General features: G+C 45.1%; 1 protein-coding gene across 1 annotated transcript in view; it reads left to right on the top strand.

The window, feature by feature from the left end:
* The window catches only part of hmgcll1 (3-hydroxymethyl-3-methylglutaryl-CoA lyase like 1), a 260,435-nt gene that overhangs the window by 229,970 nt on the left and 13,466 nt on the right, over positions 1-16,999 (top strand). Inside the window, exon 8 of the mRNA XM_068017323.1 lies at positions 9,077-9,202. Within this exon, the coding sequence (XP_067873424.1) occupies positions 9,077-9,202 (126 nt within the window). The remainder of the gene's footprint in view (positions 1-9,076; positions 9,203-16,999) is intronic.

A 16,999-nucleotide genomic window follows, 5' to 3' on the forward strand; every position in this document is an offset into this window, starting at 1 on the left:
GAATGTTTGTCCCTAAGAGGGTGAGACTGAGGAATTAATAATGGGAAGCAAGGAAATGGAGAAAGTGTTGAACAGGTATTGTGTGTCTGTCTTCACTGTAGAAGACCCAAAAAAATCCCAAGAACACTTGAAAATCAAGACGTGAAATGGAGGGAGGAACTTAAAACAATCACTATCACCAGGGAAAGATACTGGGAAAAAATTTAGAACTAAAGACTGACAAGTCCCCTGGACCTGATAACTTGCATCCAAGGTCTTAAAAGAAGTGGCTGCGGAGATAGTAGATGCATTTGTTGTGATCTTCCAAAATTCCCTAGATTCAAGAAAGGAGGGGAACAGAAAGCTGGAGAATATAGGTCAGTTAGCCTAACATCTGTCTTGGGGAAAATGCTAGAATCCATTATTAAAGAGGTAATAGCAGGACATTTAAAAAATCATAATACAATCATATGAACATATGAATTAGGAGCAGGAGTAGGCCACTCGGCCCCTTGAGCCTGCTCTGCCCTTCATGGCTGATCTGATTGTAACTTCAACTCCACATTCCTGCCTACTACTTATAACCTGTCACCCCCTTGCTTAACAAGAATCTACCTACCTCTGCCTTAAAATATTCAAAGACTCTGCTTCCACTGCCCTTTGAGGAAGATAGTTCCAAAGACTCACGACTCTCTGAGAGAAAAAATGTCTCCTCATCTCTGTCTTAGATGGGTGATCCCTTATTTTTAAACAGTGACCTCTAGTTCTAGATTCACCCACAATAGGAAACATCCTTTCCACATTCACCCGGTCAAGACCCCTCAATACTTATATGTTTCAATCAAGTCACCTTTTACTCTTCTAAAGTCCAGTGAATACAAGCCTAGCTTGTCCAACCTTTCCTCATAAGACAACCTGCCCATTGCAGGTATTACTCTCGTTCCCTTCTACGTCACACACCATCCTGACTTGGAACTATATCGCTGTTCCTTCACTGTCGTTGGGTCAAAATCCTGGAACTCCCTTCCTAACAGCACTGTGGGTGTACCTACCTCACATGGACTGCAGCGCTTCACGAAGGCAGCTCACCACCACCTTCTCAAGGGCAATTAGGCATGGGCAATAAATGCTGACCTAGCCAGCGATGCCCACATCCCATGAATGAATGAAAAAAACCTTCTCTGAACTGCTTCCAACTCATTTACATCCTTTCTTAAATAAGGAGACCAATACTGTACACAGTACTCCAGATGTGGTCTCATCAATGCCCTGTATAACTGTAGCATAACCTCCCTACTTTTGTACTCAATTCCGCTCGCAATAAACGATAACAGTCTATTAGCTCTCCTAATTACTTGCTGTACCTGCATACTAACCTTTTGCAATTCATCTACTAGGTTACCCAGATCCCTCTGCATCTCAGAGCTCTGCAATCTTTCCCCATTTAGATCATATGCTTGTTTTTTATTCTTCCTGCCAAAATGGGCAATTTCTCATTTTCCCATATTATACTCCATCTTCCAGATCTTTGCTCACTCACTTAACCTATCTATATCCCTTTTTAGCCTCCTTGTGTTCTCTTCACAACTTACTTTCCTACCTATCTTTGTATCATCAGCCAATTTATCAACCATACCTTCAGTTACTTCATCCAAATCATTTATATAAATTGTAAACAGTTGAGACGCCAGCACTGATCCCTGTGACACTCCACTAGTAACATCTTGCCAACCCAAAAATGACCATTTATGCATACTCTCTGTCAGCTAGCCAATCTTCAACCCATGCTAATATGTTGCCTCCTATACCACGTGTTTTTATTTTCTGCCAGTGCCATTCAGCTGCTGACCTTATCACAGGCTTGGTCAAAAAATGGACAAAAGAGCTGAACTCCAGAGGCGAGATGAGAATGACTGCCCTTGACATCAAAGCAGCATTTGACCATCAAGGTGCCCTAGCAAAATTGGTGTCAATGGGAATCAGTGGAAAACTCTCCACTGGTTGGAGTCATAACTAGCGCAAAGGAAGATGTTTGTGGTTGTTGGAGGTCAATCATCTCAGTCCCAGGACATCACTGCAGAAGTTCCTCAGGGTAGTGTCCGAGGCCCAACCATAGAGTCATAGAGTCGTACAGCATAGAAACAGGCCCTTCGGCCCACTGGGTCCATGCCGATCATAATGCCTATCTATACTAATCCCACCTGCCTGCATTAATTCCATATCCCTCAATGCCTTGCTCATTCAAGTACCTGTCCAGATGCCTCTTAAATGTCGCTACTGTTCCTGCCTCCACCACCTCCTCAAACAGCTCATTCCAGATACCCACTATTCTTTGTGTGAAAAATTTACCCCTTTGATCCCCTTTAAACCTCCTCCCTCTCACCTTAAATCTACGCCCTCTAGTTTTGCTCACCCTTACCATGGGAAACAGACTCTGGCTATCTCCCCTATCTTTGCCTCTCATAATTTTATATACCTTGATCATGTCCCCTCTCAGCCTCTTTCGCTCCAGGGAAAACAGACCCAGCCTATCCAATCTCTCTTTATAACTCAAGCCCTCCAAACCAGGCAACATCCTTGTGAATCTTTTCTGCACACTCTCTAGCTTAATCACATCTTTCCTGTAGTTCAGCAACCAGAACTGCACACAGTACTCCAAATGCGGCCTAACCAACGTTATGTACAACTGTAACATGACGTCCCAACTGTTGTACTCAATGCCTCGGCCGATGAAGGCAAGCATGCCATACGCCTTCTTCACCACCCTGTCTGCCTGTGTTGCCACTTTCAGGGAACTATGTACTTGCACGCCAAAGTCTCTCTGCTCAAGAACACTCCCCAGGGCCCTGCCATTTACTGTATTTGTCCTGCCCTGGTTTAACTTCCCAAAATGCATCACTTCACATTTGTCTGTGTTAAATTTGATTTGCCACTCCCTTGCCCATTTTCCCAGTTGATCTATATCCTGTTGGAACCTTAGACAACCTTCTTCACTGTCCACTATACTTACTAATCATGCCCCTTAAATTCACATCCAAGTCATTAATATATATGACAAACAACAGAGGGCCCAACACTGATCCCTGCGGCACACCACTGGTCACGGGCCTCCAATCTGAAAAACAACACTCCAATACCACCCCCTGCCTCCTATCACCAAGCCAATTTTGTATCCAATTTGCTAGCTCACCCTGGATCCCATGTGTTCGAACCTTCTGGACCAGCCTATCATGCGGGACCTTGTCAAAGGCCTTGCTAAAGTCCATGTAGACAACATCCATCGCCCTGCCCTCGTCAATCCTCTTGGTCACCTCCTCGAAAAACTCAATCAAATTCGTGAGACATGATTTCCCACGCACAAAGCCATGCTGACTATCCCTAATCAGACCAAGCCTTTCCAAATGCATATAAATCCTGTCTCTCAGAATCCCTTCCAATAACGTTCCCACCACTGATGTAAGGCCTGTAGTTCCCTGGCTTATCCCTGCTGCCCTTCTTAAATAAAAGCACAACATTAGCTATCCTCCAGTCTTCCGGTACCTCACCCGTGGCTAACGATGATACAAAAATCTCTGCCAGGGCCCCAGCAATCTCCTCCCTTGCTTCCCATAGCATCCTAGGATACACCTGGTCAGGCCCTGGGGATTTATCCACCTTAATGTGCTTCAAAACCTCCAACACCTCCTCCTTTGTAATGTTGATATCCTCCAGGATATCGGTGTTCCCTCCCTTGAACTCACTAGTTTCCATGACTTTCTCCATGGTAAATACGGACGAGAAATATTCATTTAAGACCTCGCCCATTTCCCATGGCTCCACACATAGATTTCCACACCGATCTTTAACGGGACTTACTCTCTCCCTAGCTACCCTTTTACTCTTAATATACTTATAGAATCTTTTAGGATTCTCCTTTATCTTATCTGCCAGGGAAATCTCATGGCCCCTTTTCACCGTCCTAATTTCCTTAAGTGTAGTCCTCCATCCCCTATACTGCTCGAGGGACTCGCTCGATCCCAGCTGCCTATACCTGACATTTGCCTCCTTCTTTGTCCTGACCAGACCCTCAATATCCCTCATCAACCAAGGTTCCCTCGACTTGCCAGCCTTGCCCTTCCATCTAACAGGAACTTGCCGGCCCTGAACTCTTCCTATCTCACTTTTAAAAGCCTCCCACTTGCCAGACATCCCTTTACCTGTAAACAGCCTCTCCCATTCAACTTTTGAGAGTTCCTGTCTGATGCCATCAAAATTAGCCTTCCCCCAATTTTAGGACTTCAACCTGAGGACCAGTCCTATCCTTTTCAATAAACATCTTGAAGCTAATAGAGTTATGCTCATTGGTCCCAAAGTTCTCCCCCACTGCCACATCAACCACCTGCCCATCCTCATTTCCTAAGAGGAGGTTGAGTGTCGCCCCTTCTCTAGTAGGGCCATCCACATACTGCTTCAGAAAACTATCCTGGACACACTTAACATATTCTTCCCCATCTGATCCCTTAGCACTAAGGCAGTTCCAGTCAATATCAGGGAAGTTAAAATCATCTACTATTACAACCCTATAATTCCTACACCTACCTGTGATTTCCCTACATATATGCTCCTCCAGTTTCCTCTGACTATTGGGGGGTCTATAGTATAATCCCATCAAAGTGATCACCCCTTTCTTATTTCTTCTACGTTCTACCAATATGGCCTCGCTGGACATTTCCCCCGGGTTATCCTCTCTAAGTACTGCTCTGATGTCCTCCCTAATCAATAGTGCAACTCCCCCTCCTCTCTTACCACCACCTCTGTCATGCCGGAAGGATCGATACCCTGGAACATTGAGCTGCCAGTCCTGCCCATCCCTCAACCACGTTTCCATAAAAGCTATAATATCACAATCCCATGTACCGATCCATGCTCTGAGTTCATCTGCCTTACCTGTAAGGTTTCTTGCATTAAAGTAAATGCAGTTTAGCCTACCAGACCTTCCACGCTCCCTGTCCTGCCCCTGCCCGGCCTGCCTACTGGACTTGCTTGCTTTAACCTCTACATTTGCCTCAACTATCTCATCGGAGAGACTAATACTTTGGGTCCCAACCCCCTGCAAGACTAGTTTAAACCCTCCCGAGTAGTACTAACAAACTTCCCCGCAAGGATATTGGTCCTCCTCCAGTTTAGATGCAACCCGTCCTTGTACGGGTCACCTCTGCACCAGAAGAGATCCCAATGATCCAAACAGCTGAAGCCTTCCCGCCTACACCAGCTCTTCAGTCACGCATTCATTTGCCTAATCCTCCTATTCCTACCCTCACTAGCACGTGGCACAGGAAGTAATCCTGAGATTACAACCCTAGAAGTCCTGCTTTCTAACCTTCTGCCTAAATCCCTATATTCACTTTGCAGGACCTCATCTCTCTTCCTGCCTACGTCATTAGTACCAATATGGACCACGACCTCTGGCTGCTCACCCTCCCCTTTCAGAATGTCCTGCAGCTGCTCCGAGACATCCTTGACTCTAGCACCAGGGAGGCAACATACCATCCTGGAGTCTCGTTTGTGGCCACAGAAACGCCTATCTGCACCCCTTACGAAAGAATCCCCTGTCACTATAGCTCTTCCAACCCTTTTCCTCCCCTGCTGTGCAGCAGAGCCCTCCATGATGCCACAAACGTGGCTGTTGCTGCTTTCCCCTGGGAGGTCATCCCCACCAACAGTATCCAAAGCAGTATATCTGTTTGAGAGGGGGATAGCCACAGGGGACTCCTGCACTACCTGCCTGCGCCTGCTACTCCGTCTGGTGGTCACCCATCTCTTTTCTGCCTGTGCAGCCTTTACCTGTGGTGTGACCACCTCACTAAACGTGCTATCCACGACTTCCTCAGCATCGTGGATGCTCCACAGTGAATCCACCCACAGCTGCAGCTCCGTAATGCGGGTAGCCAGTAGCTGCAGCTGGATATACTTCCTGCACACATGGTCACCAGGGACACTGGAAGCATCCCTGATTTCCCACATAGTGCAGGAGGTGCATATCACTGAGCTGAGCTCTCCGACCATGACTTACCCTTAGGTTAATTAGTTACCCCCTTAATTAAAAAATACTAATTACACTAGGGGCCTTGTTCTACCCACTTCAATCTAAAGTCCTTAAAAAAAACACTTTAGTAGTACTCACCTTATCACCAGAGATTTTTTTCCAACAAAAAAAACTTACCCCTTGTTATTTTTAAGATATTCTAACAGCTGCTACTCACCAACCAATCAGCTTGCAGCTCTCCTCTGACGTCACTGTTTGCTTTTTTTTTCAAAACTCCGGCGCGCTGGAAGAGGTTCGACTGCTCTCCTCTCTGCTCCGCTCCCGGAAGGTAACTATCTTCAGCTGCTTCATCAATGACCTTCACTCCATCATAATGTCAGATGTGAGGATGATCACTGATGATTACAGAATGTTCAGCACCATTCACGACTCCTCAGATACTGAAGCAGCCCATGGCCAGATGCAGCAAGACCTGGACAACATCCAGGCTTGGGCTGATAAGTGACAGGTAACATTTGTGCCACTCAAGTGCCAGGCAATGAATCCAGCCAACTCAAACAAGAGAGAATCTAACCATCTCCCCTTGACATTCAATAGCATTACCATCACTGAATCTGCCACTATCAGCATCCTGGGAGTTACCATTGACCAGAAACTGAACTGGACCAGCTACATAAATGCTATGGCTACAAGAGCAGGTCAGAGGCTGGGAAATCTGCAGTGAGTAACTCACCTCCTAGCTCCCCAATGCCTATCCAGAATCTACAAGATACAAATTAGGAGTGTGATGAAATACTCTCCACTTGCCTGGATGGGTGCAGCTCCAACATCCAGGACATAGGACCCCACTTGATTGGCATCCCATCCACCCTCAACATTCACTCCGTCCACCACCGATGCACAGTGGCAGCAGTGTGTACCATCTACAAGATGCACTGCAACAAATCACCAAGGCTCCTTCAACAGCACCTTCCAAACCCGCAACCTCTACCACCTAGAAGGACAAGTGCAGCAGAGGCATGGGAACACCACCACCTGCAAGTTCCCCTCCAAGCCACACACCATCCTGACTTGGAACTATATCGCCGTTCCTTCACTGTCACTGGGTCAAAATCCTGGAACTCCCTTCCTAACAGCACTGTGTGTGTACTTACCCCAAATGGACTGCAGTAGTTTAAGAAGGCAGCTCACAACCACCTTCTCAAGGGCAATTAGGATGTGCAATAAATGTTGGCCTTGCCAGTGACGCCCACATCCCACGAGTGAATAAAAAAAATGTTTAGCGTTTTAGTGTGCTTTCCCTTGAACTAGTCCAGATGTGACGAAGGGTTTTGTCTCCAACAATCACAATTTGCAGTACAGGTGGGGTCACCTGACCTCTTACTCCATCTTGTCTGCAGCAAAATGTGTCCAATTTCTGCAGTTTAATTTACCAGTTCATTTTTACAGTTCATAATTGCTCCTGTTTAATTTAGTACATAACTGTTCCTTTTGTGAGTGTGACGAACATCAATGGAGAACCACATCTGATGGCCATGTGCCCGTGCAGTGCTTGCAATAATTTTCCATCCATATTGGCAATGCATGCCTGGGGTGGGGGAGGATGTGGGTGGGGGTGAGATCTCTCCCGGCAGTGCATAGTTTGAAGATTGGCACCTTAAATGGTTTTGTATTTTCCTGCTGCTGTTTTCTCTATTCTCCCCCGGGAGATTTGAGCATAAAAAAATCTTATTTTCTCAATGTTATATATTCTAAGATGATGTGGTTTCTGTTGAGAAACCTCTTTTCAGGCACACCTGTGGCATCCAACGGAAGAAGATCAGGTAAGATCATTTAAGGAATTAAAATATTGCTCCATGCAGTCGGCATGGACTTGATGGGCCAAATGGCCTCCTTCTATGCCGTAAATGACTATATGCCTGGAATTTTACACGCCCCGTCCCACCCATTCCAGGAGTGGGCTGGAAAGTGGGGGGGGGGAGCGCTTAATTGAGTGGGTGGTCCGAGGCACTGTTCCCGTTGCTTACCCATTTTCGCTTAAGGGCCTCCTCCTGCTGCCGCTGTTCTCTTACCAGTAGCAGACAGGCAGTCTAATTGGCCGGCAGCTCTAGGAAGCGGGACTTCCTGCCTCAGAGGGGCAGAAGTCCCCTCTGAGGCCAATTAAGGGCCTGGGCTGCAGCATGGCTTTCAGGCCCAACGGAGGTGGGATTGCCCCCAATTTTTGGGCCGCCACCTCAGCGTAAAATTCCAATCCATGACTCTAAAAAATGAAGCTAGAATTGGTGTAAGTTTGAAGAATGCTATGCAGATTGTCAATAAAGTTGTGTGAGTGGGGGCTGGCGATAACGCCAACAGGCCCAGTCAGGCCGATGTGAATAACTGAGGTAGATGAGAATAGAGGCTGGTGTACGGAGTCCTGATCTCAGGGACAGACATGCACTGGTAAAAATATGGGTAAAATGGATGACAGCTGGAATATATTTTTTAAAAGTTTAAATAATAATTGTTGGAGCAGTGTCTGGAAATGGCCTGTTTAAAAAAAAAAGACTTGAATTTCTATAGCACCTTTCACAACCTCAAGAAATCCCAAATTTTACAGCCAACTGAATATGTTTTTTTAAGAGTAGTAACTGTGGTAATGTAAGAAATGTGGCAGCTAATTTGTGCACAGCAAGCTCCCACAAACAGCAATGTGATAATGATCAGATAATCTGTTTTTAGTGATGTTGAGTGAAGGATAAATATTGGCCAGGACCCTGGGGAGAACCCCCGCCCCCCTGCTCTTCCTTGAAACAATGCCCTGGATCTTTAACGCCCACCTGAGAGAACAGATTTTTTTGTGCTGAAGTCTCTAGAGTGGGATTTGAACTCAGAACCTTCAAACTCAGAGACTGCTACCATATAAGCCATGGTTGACATGGTAGCCCTAGTGTGAGAAACAGCCGAGGACAGGCCTGGGGTGCTGTGGCGACAGACCTGGAGGTAATAAATGCTGACCTTACCAGCGATGCCCACATTCTGAGAATTAATTTTTTTTAAATACATACATACATTATATTCTCTTTTATACAGATGGGGATCAGTGTAGTGGATTGCTCTGTTGCTGGATTAGGTGGTTGTCCTTATGCCAATGGTGCTTCTGGGAATGTTTCCACAGAAGATGTCGTGTACATGCTAAGTGGTTTGGGTATTCAGACGGTGAGTTGCTTTTCAAATTTGTCCTGTATTATATTTCTAAAATAAACTGTTCTTGGACTTCTTCCTAAAATATTTAATCAGTGCAAATTTTATTATGTTTTTAAGGATACGTATCTGAAGAGATAAACAAAACTCTTACTCTTTAATGATTTATGAGACACATTTTCCTGATCTTTGTCACGGGAACATCAACGCCCCTAAGGTATAACTATCAGGATAAAGGGAGCAGAGATCTAGCAAGCCGGAAGATCAGAAAATGTGATATATGTTTGGAATAATCAGTTTAACGGGGTAGTAAAGACAGAAACATTAGGGCCTAGAAATTGGTCCATGCAGCAACCATTTTTTGGGTGCTACTGAGATTACTAGGCCCCAATATGGTGGGTCCGCATATTTGCATCCTGAAGTGTGTCGCCAGCCATATTGGGTAAAATATGCACCTTTTACCAATTAGACTCTTTTCATATTCAGATAAGGGACCTAATGCTTGCTTGAAGCACCCCACCCTCCCCCCCCACAAAAAAGTTCCGCTTGTCCTGAGGCTTAGGGATCACTTGCAACAAAGAAGGTAGGGAAATTAGCTGAATGTGGAACCAGGAGGAGCATGAGAACTTCTTCCAATCCCAAATTAAAAGAACCAATCACAGCAGCAACCGCTTTTCCCCATCGCAACTGGTTCCCCCTGCTATTTCTCCCTTCTTCCTGACCCCGACGCTTGATTTCACTCCCTCGATCCAAAAGCCTACAAAGCTATCATTTTAACTATCATCTGACATGATTGTGTGCTCCTGTTATTGAGTGGCTCACTGCTTGTTTGAGTTAGAAGACTTGAACTTAAATAATTAATACTCCTGGCTTACCATGCTACAAGTTCGATTTACAGGGGTAATTTTCCAATTTCTCCATTCTGACAGGGAACCTCAACCGCCAGAAGTCATATCAGAAATTCAGGCAGGCGCAACATATGATTTTCTGACCATTGCCCTTTGTCTTGTATGTAATTTGATATGTGATCTTATCAGTATGGCTACAATGGAAACTTGCTTTCAGTGGTTAATTGCACTTTACCCATTGCAAATCAAGAAAAATCATTTAGTTAAATTTAATTTTATTTTGTACTCCTGAGAGCAAGAAATAAATGTGACACAAAATAGGCTTTCTGAGAACGTATTAGCCTCACACTTGCATTATCGAATTAAGTCTCAAGTCTAATTATTGTGACTTAATTTAACAACCGTTATTTATTTCCTATTTACATTCAGTGCTAGAGGTGCAGTTGAATAGGAGCAGGTGCTGCAAGTCTCTAAATGTGCAGGCATATTGTGCAGGGATAACCTCACAAAGATCAGACCACTAGCATAAATGTACTCCATTTAAATCCAATGTGGCTGACTCATTGAAAAGATTTGCATCAGGTGAGATACTTCAGTTTTTGAGGGTTGGACACACTTTATTTACACATTGCTCTCTTTTCTTTTCCTTCCATCTCTCTGTTATATCGTCATCATCGTCAGTCCCTCGAAACAAGGATGATGTCTGCCAGGGTTCATGATTTGTGCCAATCCCAGAACCACAGGTCTTTGCGCCGAGAGGACACGTGTTGCCCTGAGGGAGAGGGGGTTCTCAAGCCAGGGTCCTGCTCTCTGTCCTTCCGCTTTTGACACTTCTCCACAGCAGAGTTTATGCGGTCAATTTCCAACGGTGTTGTGGCTTGTTGGATGAGGCATCGCCACATAGTGCCGTTAGCGGCAAGTTCCTCCCATGCACTGATGTCAATTTTTCCCCTTTTCAATGAGGCCTCAGAGTGTCTTTAAAATGTCTTCTCTGTCCTCCTTGAGATTGGGTGCCATCCTTGTGAAAAGAGGATCTGCTTCAGAAGCTGACTATTTGGCAAGCGGATGCAATGTCCAGACCAGTGGAGCTGATTTCATATGATTATGGTTGCAATGCTGGAGGAATTGACTTCGGTGAGGATGCTGGAGTTTGTTCACCTGTCTTCCCACTTGACTTTGAGTATCCTGCAGAGACACCACTGGTAGAAATTCTCCAGTGACCTGAGGTGCCTTTGGTAGGTGAGCAAAGTCTCACAGCCATATAGAAGAGTGGTGACAGCAACAGCATTGTAAACTAAATCCTTTGTCTTCTTATGGAGATCTCTGTTGTCAAAGACACGGATCTGAACTTCTTGGAAGGCTGCGTTAGTACTGCCGATTCTGTGCTGGATCTCTACTTCAATGGTGATTTTTGAGAAAGGTAGCTGCTGTTAGGACCAGGTGAGAAAGAGGTCTAGGGTTCCCTTTCAGCCTTCACCTGGTCTTACTGTAACAGTGTTTAATTTTACACACACAGTGTTTTTAGCTCCCCCTTGGTGAATCCTTGTTCACTGCTTTCCAATTATAAGGCAAAGAAACCAGCACAAACAGGCTTTCTTATGTTTAAAGAAGAAAAGTTGAAATTTAATAAACTTGAACTTAAACTCTGATTTGGTTAATGCCTAAGGATACACGACCTGCCCCACACTAGCATGCTGATGCGATACACACATGCACATAGAGACAGAAAAAAGCAGAAGAAAAATAAAGTGGAAATGTTTGAAGCAATATCTGAAGTGTTTTTGTTACGGTTCTTCGAGTAGAGTCCTTGATTGTAGGTAGATCTTGCTTTTCATTGGGGCCCAGTGTTCTACTTAAATCTTGTTCGCTGTAGGAGACTTTTCTCTCTTGGGGTTCATGTGTCTTCAGTGGATTCAGAGGCTTGTAAGAAAGAGATGGGAGCAGACAGACAGGAGAGGCTGTGGCGAGCCAGCCAGGAGAGATTTTCTCAGTTCAGGAGCGTTCTGCTTTCTGCCCAAACTGTTTGTAAAAATTTTAAAAACTCAGGTTGCCCAGCAGGTTAGTCATGTGACTATCTGGTTTGACCATGTCTGTTTATGTATTTGGCCGTCTTAGCAGACAATCTGGAAAGCAAGCTCCCCCACCTTCAACGTCTTGTGATCAAAGGTCCATTGTGAGTTGAATGTGTCAGAGAATGGCTGCTTTGTCCTTCCAAACACTGTCTGTTAATATGCAAATATATTTCCTGCCAAGATCTGGCAATATTTTAAAGCAAGTCCTTTCTTTACTTCAACAACAGTTTGAAATTTAACGTCCATGTGGCGAAATCAATGTGCCTCATATTTGGCAGGTGGGGACTTGCATGACACCTCCACATCCAGTGGAATGAAATGCGATTTGAGAAAAGCACATTTCATTAAAAAGGTCAAGAGAAAAATGGAAGATACAGAAAAACTCATGCAGTTCTCTCATTCATTCCGATTCATTCATAAGTCCTAAAACTTATTATAACCTGTCTTCTCTTGTAGCCAATGCTGCTTTAATTGCCCCCTGTTTGGCATCCCAATAAACATGTGGTTAATTTTTTTGGGGACATTTCTCTTCTGTTTGCCCATTTCCATGGCTGCCTGTTGAGGTCTGAAAAGGGGGATGGGTGGTTTCTCTTTGGTTCTGACTGTGGGGGAGGATTCTTTGCTCATCTCCCCTTTGTCCCAGAGGACATTCCTGCCTGCAGGTATTTGTGTAGACTTTACTGCACTCCCCGATGGCACTTCGCCTATGTGAGGCACCACCCTCACGGTTTCTCCGCCGCCTAGAAGTCTTTCTTTGTCTCTGCAGATTCCTGTAAATGTTGTTAGCAACTCTGGTGGGGTGAGTTTTGAGTCTGCATTTACGTAGGAGGAGGTGGGGTCTAACTTTTAACATTTTTCAGGGTTGGCTGACCGATCAATAAGGGTTTTCATCCAGAATTCCTCCCGGACTTCCTTTAACCTGCCCTCTTGGTCACTTCTTATACTTCCCTGAGTAACCTTATGCCAGCCTTGTGCCTACCTGTCCCTTTTTGTTCTCAGCGGGAGTCCCTTACAGTTCACTAGCCCTTTGCTGGAGGGTCCTCCTAACACCTGTACAGAAATTAGGGGTGCAAGTTTCACTGTAGGTTGGGGTTTCTCCTTAACCTGGCACATGTGGCAACTCCTGCAGTACTCCACCACATCTTTGTGGAGTTTTGGCCAGTCGAACTGCTGTCTTATGCAGACTCTGGTCTTTCGTATACCGATATGTAAAGCCACTGTAGTCCCGTGGGGCCCTTATTAATATTTCTCTCCGGTACCTCTGCGCGCCACTAACTGTCCACTCCTTGCTGTCAGGTCTGTGAGGAGAACTCCATTTCCTCATCAGTACCTCATTCTTTAAATAGTTGCAATCAGAGACTCCCTCTGCTTCACTTTCAGACTGGGCAGCCTGTGCTAACTCTCGCAATACTGGGTCGGCTCACTGAGCCTCAGTTAGGGAAAATGCATTCAATTCATTCCCTGGGTCTCCTAACTTTCCAAAGAAAGTCTCAGACAGACAGACCTGGCCATCTGCCTGCAGTGCTATAAATCAGTCTCCTCTGGGAGAGCTGATTTGATCATGGCCTGATCCATTACACATTCAGGGAAACTGCAGGGGTCTGTCTCCTGCCACTGCCATGTCTCTCTGACCTCCTGTGCTCTTTTTTTCATTTCTGGGGGGGCTGCCACTTTCACCCCCACCAGATCATTACCTAGGAACAGGTCAACCCCATCCATGGGCAAACTAGGGACAATCCCTGTGGTCACTGATCCTGAAACTAGGTCACACTCCAGGGGCATCCGGTGTATAGGTATAGGCATACACTTCCCTCCAATACCATTCACCACCATTTTGGTGTTCACTGGACTCTCTGGGGGAAAGGTCAGGCCTTTTCCCAGTAAAATGGATCTAGTGGCCCCAGTGTCCCTGAGAATCACTATGGGCTTGCTTGTCCCACTTGAGGGATATGGGACTACTCTCCCTTCAGACAAAACCCTGATAATCCTCAGGAACCCTATTAAATTTTCCTGCACTTGCAGTGGTAGACTTCCTGGGTTTCACTCTTACTGCAGTTAAAGTTACAGCTTGTCCTGCTGTGCTTTCCATCAGAGTCATTTCTCTTTCACTGAGCAGGTGTGCCCTGATTACCCTGCAGGTTTCCCCTTTAGTTTCCAGCAGTCAGCTCTTAAATGCCCTGCTTTATTACAATGGAAGCACACAGGTCTCTGGGTCTCACTCTTGCTCACAGCACCTTCATTTTTGGCCAGAGGAGGGCCCCCTGTGTCTCCTGCTTTCCTTTCTCTCCCAGGACTGCTTGGTCTCCTATCAGCTTCCCACCCTTTGTCCCTTTCGGATTTGTGGGGCTGACTAGGAAATGTTCTCCCCGGGAAACTGACTTATAAATTAAAGCAAACTCATCAGCTGGAATAGCCACTTGCTGGGCTCTCTGGACTCGCTGCTCTTCTACATGGGTCTTTATGGAGACTTGACGAAAGTGTTTAAATTCCTCTAACAGAATTACTTCTCTGAAATTCTCATAGCTGAGCTGTACTTTAACAGCCCTCAGCCACTGGTCAAAAGCCAGCTGCTTACTTCTTTCAAACTCCAGATAAGTTTGATGAGCTTGCTTCTTGAGGGTTCTAAACTTTTGGCAATTGGCTTTGGGTACTAATTCATATACCCCGAGGATAGCAATTTTGTCAGTTTATAATTTGATGAACTCTCATCTGGCAGCAAGGAATAAACCTCATGGGCTTTTCCAGTTAGCTTGTTTTGTAATAAAAGAGACCAGGTTTCAGTTGGCCATTTTAGCTGCCTTGCCAGTTTCTCGAAGGACACAAAAATTCTTCTGCATCCTCCTCATTTAATTTTGGAATTAATTGAGCGAGTTTTAACAATTTCGTACCCAGCCCTGAATTATGCTGCTCCATATTGTCCATGCTTTCACTGGGGTTACTCTGTCGTCCCTAGTTAACTCAAGCCACTTCAACTCTTTCTCTTCGCATTCCTTCCGGAATATTCTTTCGCTCTTCCTCTCCTCAAATTCAAATTTCCTCTGTTCCAATTATATCTTTGCTAACAATACCCTGTCAGAGTGTGCTTCTAACCATGTTTCTGCTTCTTCAGATTCACGGGGAAAATGGTTGGCCACTAGCCTTAGGAGTTCAGACTTCCTAGCCTTGACACATACAGTAATCCCACACTACTCAGCCATTTTCCTCAACTCCTCCATAGACAGTGCCTTTAAGTTAATCCAAGTTACTTCACTCTGTCTTGGAGAGCTACTAGCTTCAGTTACAGACATGTTAGTATTCAAGCACACACCACCACAAGAAAACCTGTATTGAAATCTTGCTTTTTTTTGATTGGGAACAATTTGGCTTGCCACTTCCAATTCCTCTCAATGGTCTGTGGGTAAAATCCAGAACAGTAGCACCCAAATTTCTGTTACGACCAGGTGAGAAAGAGGTCTAGGGTTCCCTTTCAGCCTTCACCTGGTCTTACTGTAACAGGGTTTAATTTTAAGCACCATGTTTTTAGCTCCCCCTTGTAAAGGTCTGCAAAGGAAACCCGACCGAGCCCGAATGCTGGACCCGGAAGTGCGACCTGACCCCGGGTCCCGTCGGGATCGAGTCGGGTAGCAGGCCTGTACATCAGTACATGAGATCTTCTCAGTCCAGGAGCATTCTACATTTCTGCCAAACTGTTTGTACAAATTCAAAAAACTCAAGTTCCCCAGCAGGTTAGTCATGTGACTATCTGGTTTGACCATGTCTGTTTGTGTATTCGGCCATCTTAGCAGACAATCTGGAAAGCAAGCTCCCCCACCTTCAACGTCTTGTGATCAAAAGTCCATTGTGGGTTGAATGTGTCAGGGAATGGCTGCGTTGTCCTTGCAAACACTGTCTGTTAATATGCAAATGTCTTTTCCAGCCAAGATCTGGCAATTTTGTAAGGCAAGTCCTTTCTTCAACAGCAGTTTGAAATTTAATGTCCAAGTGGTGAAATTAATATGCCTCATGCTTGGCAGGTGAGGCCTGCATGACACTGCCAAGATATAGGACGTGTTCAAAGACTTCTGAAGTTTCCCTGTCAATAACAATAGCTGAGATGTAGGTGCTTGTCCGTGGGAAGGTTGGTGGATGATTTTGTTCTTGCTGATGTTGAGTGAGCGACCAACCCTTTTGTATGTGGAGTTGAAGAGGTTTAGGGTGGTCTGAATGTCCCTTGCAGTGTGGGCTACAACTGCACAGTTGTTGCCATTGTGCAAGTCATGAATGTACTGGAGAGTCACTTTAGTCTTGGCTCTCATCCCATTAACGTTGAAAAGCTTCCCGTCAAGTCAGAACTCAATCATAACCCCTTGTGGAAGTTGGTTTTGAATGAGTTCCATGACCAGCATGATGTAAGTAGTGAAGAGAGTTGATGTAATTACACAGCCTTGCTTAATGTCTGTTTGGATACAAAAGGGCTCGGTCTGCAATCTATTGCAAAGGACAGTTGCTGTCATACCATCATGCAAGAGTTGCAGGATAGTAACAAATTTTGCTGGACATCCACGTCTCTGGAGGACCAAAGAGCTTCACGGTTGATGGAATCAAAGGACTTTTACAGATCAATAAAGGCCATGTAGAGCTCTTTGCTTTGTTCTAAGGCACTTTTCTTGGATTAATCAAGTGACAAAGATCGTATTTGCGGTTCTCCTGGATGGCCGGAAGCACTTTGGGTCTCTGGATGTATGTTTTCCCTGATAGATAGGAGGAGGTTCAGGAGGATTTGTGTGAGAATCTTCCCCACTATGGACAGAAGGGATATGCCTCTATAGTTCCCACAAATAGATTTATCACCCTTCATAAAAAATGGAACCATGATGGCATTGCAGAAGTCAGGAGGTAATACCTCTTCATTC

Source organism: Heterodontus francisci, chromosome 3 (assembly GCF_036365525.1).
Source record: "Heterodontus francisci isolate sHetFra1 chromosome 3, sHetFra1.hap1, whole genome shotgun sequence".
In the NCBI taxonomy this organism is placed as follows: Eukaryota; Metazoa; Chordata; class Chondrichthyes; order Heterodontiformes; family Heterodontidae; genus Heterodontus; species Heterodontus francisci.